Source organism: Lipophrys pholis (assembly GCF_963383615.2).
Source record: "Lipophrys pholis genome assembly, chromosome: 5".
Taxonomy (NCBI): Eukaryota; Metazoa; Chordata; class Actinopteri; order Blenniiformes; family Blenniidae; genus Lipophrys; species Lipophrys pholis.
Window position 1 is genome coordinate 15317738 of NC_137628.1, and position 10343 is coordinate 15328080.

Below are 10343 nucleotides of genomic sequence, written 5' to 3' on the forward strand. Positions count from 1 at the left end.
CGAAGTCTGACGCATACCGCAGGTGGGATTATACTACACAAATACTCCAAACTTTAACAGCAAATACCACCAACGTATTCACCACCCAAACCGTCTATTATAATCTTACTTATTCAAGGGAAGCAGCCTAAGAATAGATGTGGTTCGAGATCTAAAAGTTATTTGACAGAATTAGATAGATAATGGACAAAGAAAATAGGCAATAAAAGATGTCCAACAATCGTATTGTCAATTAAACAAGTTCAATCTTCACCACAGAGAATGGATGAAACTAGGGGTTGCCATGACCACAGCCCTGTACAAAGCCTCCACAAGTCTCTACATCTCACTAATGCTAATCGCACAGTCAAATCCTAACATGAATAAGTATGAAACTCGAAGTAGAGAGCTGTTTCCTCCAGACAGCCCATGGGAGTATAATAGGGTCCACCCCTTTGCATACCTTCTGGAGGCTTTAAACCCTTTTTCTTTAATATAGCTGTTAATTAGCTGATTATTTTACTTACTTTTTTTATTTTTTTCAAATGTAATCAATGTTTTAGCATAATTTACTTTATTTCATTCATCAATTCATTTTATAAGCTCCTATATATTTATAATTAGTTGATCATTTTACTGACTTAAACTTTTTCTGATCTTTCTGATGTTGCCAATGTTTTTCCTCAATTTCTTTTATCTTCATTTATTGATTCATGTTATAAGCTCTTACTTATTTTACCCCAGTGTCTCCTCATGGGGACCCTTTGCATCGAGAGTTGAGTCTGGTCTGCCTGTGGCGGGCTTCGTTCAGGGGACCGTTCTGGCCACGGCGGTGGGCGCTCTGCACTGGTTCACCGACCGTGGTGTGGGCTCCTGACCGGCTGGGTCGGGGCGGTCCGCTGTGGTGGGGCCCCCCCATAGCTGTAGGCTGCCGCTCCTCTCGATGTGGTCGGCCCCCTAGGATGGTGTTTTCATCAGTGTCCGGCTACTGTTACATCACTTTTTTATATTATACAGGCAGTTGGGGTTGGTGGTGGTGGTGTGTGTGTGTGTGTGTGTGTGTGTGTGTGTGTGTGTGTGTGTGTATGCATATGTGTTTTTATTTTCATTTTTATAGTATGTGAAGCACTTTGTGCTACAACCTTGTATGAAAAGTGCTGTATAAATAAAGTTTGAGTTGATAGCAGCACGATGTGTGACATCATGTGTGCCAGTAAGAAAACTAACCAGGCTGAAAGCAACACTGCTGCTGCTGCCAAAGCCAGAAAGTTCCTGACTTGTTAATGCCCGACTTCATGAGATTATCCGATTTTAGTTCATTGGACAATATAAGCGGATCTGCACGGCACGGTGATCACTCAGTTTCACTTTATTATTCCTCACTTTTCTTCTTTAACTTTATATTTTCCATCAGTTTGTTTTGAGGCTGTTTCCCCCATGTGAATGCATTTTGTGTTGGAATATTAATTCATCACCGTGACGGCAGAGTAGACGTGTGTTCCATAAATTCGTGTTTCTGCAGTTCTGTCAGACCTGTCCATTATCATCAACCTCATTATTACAGATAAACCCTCATGGAACTAAACAGACTTGGGAACAAGTCAAGAACAAGAACATCCTTCGAAGCCTCAGTGACGAGGATTTGTTTTATTATGTCAAAAAGATCGCTCTAAACACTCTGGACGCTCTGAGTATTCCAAATGGGCGGTACAATCCGCGCACCAATCAGGATATTCAAAAATTAGGCAGGTCATTTTCCAAGAGATCTGATTGGTCGGTAGACGAGGCTTTTATTCTCTGCTCCAGAGTTGAACATCATAGTACCGAGGTGATTTATCCCTTTAAGAAATGAATTTGCTTCTCAGCAGGGAATCCCAGGGTTAATCCTGAACTCAACTCACTAAAAGAAAGTCCAGAGTCGTAATATAGGTCCGAGGTTGATTTGTGGAAACATGTTTGTTCACATGTACATTCTGTGTTTTACACTGAAGTCAGTTTTGACTATGCAGGATTTGGGATATTGAGCGTGAAGAGCCTGAACTCTTCTCTGAACCTCTAACCCTGCTGAAGAATCGGATTGTGTGTGGTGAGCTCCGTCATTCACACCACACACTATCAGATCGGAAGAGGAAGATCTTGTGCGTTCTGTCTTTTGTGATCATCCAGTGTGTGCTCTCCTGTAGTGTGTGCCAGGTCGGAATTGGTTGACGTCCTGAGAGGCCGAGCCACTCAAAAGATGATCAGCTAGGAGAGAATAGGCTGAGGATAACATTCTACAGAAGGGGAAAATAGACGATCAGGTCCGAAACACAAATATCCTCACATATATTTTGACCAGTGTTAACCAGTGACCTGTAAACGCTATAAATCATTAACAATAATCTTATAACACAGCTGATAAGAAGTGTGTAATGCAGCATGCAACAATGTTTTCCGGTGAAAACACAAAAAACTGCATCTTGTCTGTGTATTTACTCAACAACAGTGCTAGGAGCGACTGAAAAGTGAATGAAGTTAATGAAAATGCTGCTACTGTGCATGCACACCATGAGTGTAGGGAATAGCTCTACAGCATATGCATGAGTAGATGGACAATAAATACAATGGTGGCCTCCAGAGTGTGATGACTCCCGGTCCATATTCTCCTTTCAATTGATAGTTTTATAGTTGAGAGTCACCTGTAATAGGAATCCGACTTCTTCGTCTGTCCATCCAAATGTCTGTGTACTCCTATTGTTAATGTTTAAAGTGTATTGTTCTCATTTGTGTGTGGCTTCATTACAAAATAACAGCAGCAACCTCCATGCTAACAACATAGTTTTCAAAACCTTGTCAGGTAAGCATGAACCTTTTCTGACACGAAAACGCAAAATCAATGTGTTTATACTTGAAACTTTGACATATAAATGGAGCCTCATTTTCACCTTAAAGCATATCATAACCTCGATTGATTTCACTGTTCCTGTTTCATACAACTCCCCATAAGTGTAATTGCAGGTTTAAGTACCCACAATGAAAGAAAAACAGGCACGCACATAAGATATGATTTGAAAATGAAAGCGCATTAATCTTGCAAGTCTCCCATGTGTGAGTTTGATAACAGATTAAAGTACCCCCAATGTAGGAAGCACACACACACACACACACACACACACACACACACACACACACACACACACACACACACACACACACACACACACACACACACACACACACACACACACCGTGCAATCTTGTATTGAGTATTTCAACAACCCGAGTGACAGCAAGCTGGAGGTGAGGTATGACTGTTTCAAATCATTTCACATTTCTGAAGCACATTGCTGATATCTTGACTTGTGACACCATCAATGATGGCAGAAATGAAGCCAATTTTCAAAGGCTTTGTTGCAACGAGATACTGCAAAAAAAGTGTACAAAAAAATCACACAAAGAAATGTTTAAAGAATGAAAGCCCAGATTAGCCCCGAAATGACTTCAGATGAAAAAGGCATGAAGATGATATGCATGAGTGTGATGTGAAGTGAGTTACAACTTAAAGGATGGGACATACAGGAAGTGCACTTGTGGTAAGCTGCAAAGTGCTATATAAAGGGGTCTCGTCACCTTCCAACCAAGCAGCATTCAGTTCAGTCCATCCTAAAAGCATCATGCATGCCTTCACCAAGTTTCTGCTTTTACAGCTTCTGGCTTCTCTCGGACGGCAAGGTAAGCTCGATAGCTCAATCTGCTATCTCACAGTGCTGCATACATGCGAGAAGTTGACCTTCTTTTCTATGTGTTCAGCTTTTGGAACTGAAATCATCAACGGTAAAAAGGTCAGGAAAACCTCAATGCTGTTCATGGCATCGGTGCAAAACCGCGGGGGTCACGTATGTGGAGGATTCCTCATCAGTGAAGACTTTGTGATGACTGCTGCACATTGTGATAACGCGTGAGTGACTTTTACTCTACTAGCAATCTCTCTTTCCGTTTAATAGGACCCCTAGTAATTCTGTCATGTTCTCGCTTTTCATGAAGGAATCCTGTGAGTGTTGTTCTGGGTACCCACAATCTGAAGATGATCAATAACAACACAATGAGATATGGAATACAGAAATGCAAACACCCCATGTATAAGAATGCTTCACTTGGAAACGATATCATGCTCCTTAAAGTAAGTACACAACAATTCAACCTTGGAGTTCAAGTCATTTCCCCCATTCCACACCTCCTTCATGTGCAGTATGTGTACATGTATCTTCTCTGTAAGAATACAATTCATTTCTGGAGGAGGATACCCAGACTTCCATGTCACTGCTATACAATACAATGAAATACATTTTGTTTGTTACTTAATTTAGTATTACTTTTCAAAACTTTGCAGCAAATAACATTTCTATTGAGATAGTAATTTGCATACATATTGCCAAAACTGTGCAGGAGCCTCACCTTTACACAGAGCCATGCACAATGTGAGAAGACTGTCAGAGGTCACTGCAGGTCATGTAGGTCTCCACTATACAGCCACGTGTGTGTGAGCAGATTCACAACACTGACAAGCTTTATTAAAGGCAGATTTAGAAACTTGGTCTTACCGTCCAGTGAAAACAAAGGCAATGAGCTTTGGGTCAATGTAAACAACCTGTTCCTCCTCATCTCTACTACACCAATGCTCTGTGTTTTCGTTTCTTCTGTTTTCAGCTGTCCAGGAAAGCTCCTGTTAGGAAGAACAAACTAATCAAGTTTGTTCAACTTCCAAGTCTTTACGTAAAACCAAAAGCAAATCAAACATGCATTGTGGCAGGGTGGGGATGGACAAAAACGAATGGGCAGACCGTAAATGAACTGCTCGCGACCAAAGTTGCCATCGTTAACCTGAACACATGTCAGGAATTGTGGCCTAAGAGACTTCCAGCCAATGTTATGTGCGCAGGTGGATCTGACTCAACCACTGGATTCTGTCAGGTATTTATTTATTTATTTATTTTATTTGTTTTGCTGGTTTACTATAAATATGGTGCTAACAGTTGGACTTAGCAAACAATGATTCAGATGTTTCTGCTTTATAGGGCGATTCTGGCGGCCCGTTGATCTGTGGCAAGAATGAAGCAGTTGGTGTGGTTTCTTTCAACTACATGGCCAACTGTGATTACCCAAACGCACCGAACGTCTACACAGATGTGTCCAAATTCCTTCCTTGGATCAAAAGAATTCTCAAAAAAAAGAAATGCTAAGTGTATTGAAATGTTGTGGTCACATTGTTTTCGCTTTAGTTGTTCTGCTGAGTAAAATGAATTACACAAAAACAGAAATGTTCATCATCTAATGAAGAAATAAAAGGCTTCTTCCTGAATGTATGGTCATTTTCTATCCATCTCTCTATATATAGTACATGTGCAAAATTTAAATGTAAAAAAAAATCATTGGGTTGTTTTGTTCATTTTGTGTTCCCGCATAAAAGATAAGACACACTGACATGAACCAAAATGCAAATAAAAAAAGACGCAAAATCAAAATGACTCAAAAGATTGAGTGAATTTAATAAGAAGAGCAAGAGGAAGGTGTGTATGCACAATATGGCTCATAGAATTGCACCTCAATGACTGGAAATAGTATATCATTTTAGTTAAACTTCTTTATGGCTTAACGGCAATGAAAAGAAAAAAATATAAAACCATGAAACCATATTTACATGCCATAAAATGCTACAGTTTTCCCACCTTGACCACAATTTATTTTACTTTATTGGTTATTAAGTTTCAATTCTTGTACAGGTAGAGACATTCCTGTATTGTTCTGCAATTCTCTAGAAAACTAACAGTAGAAAAATCCCTTGCATTATATTAATATATGAAGTTGAGTGATGGAACTTGGCAAAGAAATTGTAAATGATCATTTATTTATTCTTGTTTGCATGTGACCACACCACACATTGAAAATACTCTAACATGCTTTTGTTAGTCATCTTTATGAACCAGGGGCACTCACAACTCTGAGATGCTTAAATGTTGCTAAACATTTAATATATAAATTAGAGAGAGCAGGACTCAGGACTCAGACTATACTATACTCATGATATATGTACATTCCTATACCCTACAGTGTATTTAAAAATGTTTGCATTGAAAATTAAATAAAAGAAATGCCAAAATAAATAAACACAGTGGTTCAAACAATTGAAAAGATCAAAAAATGATATGATAAAATAGGAAAAAATAATTGAGATTTACATGATTACAACATCCTAACTTTGACTGTTAATCTTAACAATTAGTTAAAGACACCAACATAAACCTTCATGGCCTAAAATAAAGAAGATGCAAAACAGAAATGAGTTAAAGACTGAGTGAACTTATTAAGAAGAGAAAGAGGAGTGTGTCTTTGCACAATATGACTGATCGAGCAGAAATAGCACATCGGTATATTTAAGTCTGTTGATTAACTGCCAGCTACTTCTTAAAATTGACATCTACTCACAAATGATAAAGGCATACACACAGAACGAGTAAAAATCTGCAAAAAAAAACAAAAAAACAAGCACACAGATCTGCATATCACCAAATAAACTTTATCTCATGGAAAATTCTTTCAATTTGTACGTGTTTCACATTGCATTGCTCTGCAGTCGTCAAACAAGCTAGAGAGGATGAAACCACTAATACCTTCTCATTAACCAATTTAATCTTCTCTGCATGCTCTCACACGGAACTTCCTGTTGCGTAATCTATACATCTCATCTCTTTTACCAAATGCACTCACCACTGTGAGGTAGGAAAATGACAGCCGGCAAACTGCTGATCATGCACTGAGAAACCTCAAAGACCTCAAGCTGAGTTTGCAGCAGCAATGTTTCATGCATTTCACATGTCTGCTACTGCATGCCCTGGGAACCAACAGCAAGACCACCACACTCTAAACAATAAATTCAAGTTAGATTATCTGCAGTTAAATGACACATTTAGGGCTTTTCCACCAAAAAGAACCAGGTACGAGTTCAGGGCCGGTTCTTAAATGAGCACCGCCAAAGAACCGGTTCTTTTTCCATTGTCAATGACACGAAGTGAGAGCCACATCATTGCCTCACTCCAAAACTGTCGTACGTCACTGCTTTCCTCCGCTGGCAGTGCGCATACAGGAACGAGTTGACGGACTGTATAAAATCGGTTTCATCCAGGTCGCTTCATCTAGTTTGGCCTGAACCTCGGATGCAGACCAAAGAGCCAGAACACATTGCGTCTCCTCGTCACTCCATTGCTGTTTTTTCATGTCCTTCTTGCTTTAGTACGAAGCCCCGGAATGGCCATATAGAGAAAATAATAATAATGATAATAATAATAACGCGTGAATGAGCTTGGGGCTTGTTTTTCAACATTTCGGCATTACATTGTGAATTGCTGCTCCTTTCACTTTAATTCTGGATGTGAAAAATCCAAGTTTTCATTTTCAGTATGTAGGTTGTTTTATAGTTGCTGATGAGCCTAAACGGTGGCTTCATTATAAAGAAGTTCTGTGGGGTAGAAAATAATAGGTCGTCTCATGGCAGGCCAATCTGTGGCCCAGTAATGATGTGGGGCCCGTTTAGCACTCGTTTAACCCCTGATAGGCCGGGGCTTTGGCGGTGGAAAGACAAAAACAAATCTGGCCCTGGACCCGAACTAGCACCTGCTTCTTTTTGTTTTACTTCCAGGTCTTCTATGGCGTTATGAGTGCAGGCTGAGGTCTGCACGCGTTGCGCTCTGCTATGAGACGTCCCGCTATTATTTTCTACCCACAAAACTTCTTTATAATGAAGCCATAGTTTTGGTTCATCAGCAACTACAAAACAAATACTACTGTAAATGAAAGCTTGGATTTTTTTTGATATAGAATGTGCCTTTTAATGGCACATCAGGCCAAGCTCGATGGAGCGACCCGGATGAAACCGGTGTATGCAGTCCGTCTCCTCGTTCCTGTATGAGTGCAACATCAGTGAAATCAGTGACGTACGACGTTTTGGAGTGACGCAATGACGTGGCTCTCACTTACCTAAGTTGACAATGGAAAAACAATCATTTCTTGGGCGGTGCTCATTCAAGAACTGGCCTTGTCACCGGCCCTGAACTAGAACCTGGTTCTTTCTGGTAGAAAAGTCCTATGTGTGGTTCATCATCTACTTGGCATTGAAAACTGAACAGTTTTTTGAATCTTGTATTGTTGGCAGGGGCATTGTCTGGAGGAAAAAAAAGGAAAAAAAAGTATTTATAGACATACAGTATACGTATCTATATTCTCTTTTGTTGAGAAATGTTGTAATGAATAGGAGTTGATTGGATTTTGGGTGAAACCTACATTGAAAATTTTTTTTCAATTTCGTTCTGCTTAGCTTGCGTAAAAGCAACAGATGTGTTATAAATAAACAAGGAGAAGTGAAGAGACACGTATCATAAAGTTGACTGTCAAACTGATGTTCATGGTGCAGTTCCACACATGTCCAGAACAGGCGATGTTCACGACTATACACAGGGCCCGTTTATACCTGGCATTAAGGTGTGTGTCGGCTGTTTACACTTGCCTGTATCATGCATTTCACACTAACCACTTGAGTTGAGATTATATTACTCCCTCTACATCTTTTCTGCTAAAAGGTCAAACGGCCAGGCGTGCAGTTATTACCTCAGTCTGTCCCCAAACACAGGCTTGGACGGTATCAACTGTCCCAGACCACCTGGGGAAGTGGTTTAGGTGAAAGCGCTATGGTGCCTGTCCACACTTGTCTTCAGGGCTCACCATTTGTGATCGGATCAACCGAAGCACATGCTAATGTCAGGCGTGAATAGGCCCAGTGATGGACCAAAAAAAAAAGAAATTTTGGGGAAAGTGGCAATTTTAAGACAGACACGCATGTTGGAGCAAGTAGAAATGGACTATCTGGCTTCTTACTCTCTCTAATGCCATGCTGGGATGGACACTGCTCATTTGAGTGCATGTATGTGCCTGTGCAAATATTTGAGCTTGTATATGAGGGTCCAGGGGAAGCTGGGTTCACTCTAGCCCGAAGTGAGATGACATTTCTCCCAGATGAGGCTCTGTCTGTACACTGGTGTGCGTGTCCCTATTCTCTGACTCCAAATACTCAATACCGTGATCAAGTGGACTAGAAACTACAACAATTTTTGTGCCTTGGCAACCTGGTAAACCCTGCTTCGTAATGATTAATGAGAAACAGAAATTGCCTGTTCCTGTTTTAGGCTAAAAGGAGAGTGAAGAATATTTTTTTTCCGACAGGAACGCTGACTTTGTTTTAAAAATCCTTCAAAATCTGATTCTACCTCGATAATAGTAGTGTACGTTCACATTGGTCCAAGAGATTTTCTTAAACTGGAGTTTACCCAGAATAAAGAGTCTGAGTAATACACTGGGGCACCACATGCTGCCAAAACAGTTTCGATGCTCTTTGGAAGTCACTGGATCTCAACTACAACGATGAATGTTATTCTGCCAAGAAATATTCCTTCATTTGCCATTTTAATGATGCTGGTGCAGAGAGCTGTCAAGCACTTCAGCCCAAAGTCTCCAACAGTTGCTAACCTTTGTTAGAATATGAGGACTGCTACTGCTGCAGCGACATGAGCTACATCACGTTCTTACTCATTAAACCATTCAGTGACCTGTAATACTGCGAGGATTGGGACACGATTATTCCACAAGAGACCCCCTGACATCACTGCAGAAGCGTTTGATAATAAGATAAAGGCAATGTCTTTGAAAAGAGTAGTATTCATTTGCAATGACTTTCATAATTCATTCTTGTGAAGTGTCCCCTCAAGCATATCTCATCTACCAGATCCCTTCAATATGAGCATGAAGAATCCAGGTTTTTCCCATTAATAAGTGAGTCGCCTGTACAATCCCTTTCAATAGCCGGAGATGATTTTCACATTAGGACGACCAGTCAATGCCAAAAACTAATGGATATCATATATTTGGAGAGAGTAGCGGAATCTGCCAGGACTTTTCAACTTGAGAAGGAAGTGCTTTGCAATGGAACAATATAATGAATAAGTTCCACTGACTCCCAGAATCACATATATAATTGGTCTCAACCAGAAAGTTGATAAAGAAACTATTTCAGACTGAGCGATCAGCTTCATTTGTGTGTTTTTGTTATCCATAAATGTATGCAAGGATGTTATTGAGCTTTTTAATACACACGTTAAAAGCTTAGTCTATCCTTATGGATGCTACTCATCCGTTGAATCAGTATAAAACAGGTATAAAGTCTCCTTTGTGCCTACTTCTGTCCAAGCTATAAACGCTGAGAAGAGAAGGAGGTAATGCACTGTACTTTATAATTTTTTTGATATTGTTGCTATTTGAATTTATGTTTAGGCTGAAACACA

The 10343-nt window shown here is 40.0% G+C and overlaps 1 protein-coding gene across 1 annotated transcript; it reads left to right on the forward strand.

Moving 5' to 3' along the window:
- Positions 1-3603: 3603 nt before the first annotated feature.
- On the forward strand, positions 3604-5454 carry LOC308109452 (granzyme B(G,H)-like). The gene is made up of 5 exons (XM_080463018.1): positions 3604-3690; positions 3769-3916; positions 4003-4138; positions 4666-4929; positions 5034-5454. Exons 1-5 carry the CDS (start codon positions 3633-3635, stop codon positions 5196-5198), a joined length of 771 nt encoding a protein of 256 aa, XP_080319144.1. The 5' UTR covers positions 3604-3632; the 3' UTR covers positions 5199-5454.
- The last annotated feature ends 4889 nt before the right edge of the window (positions 5455-10343 follow it).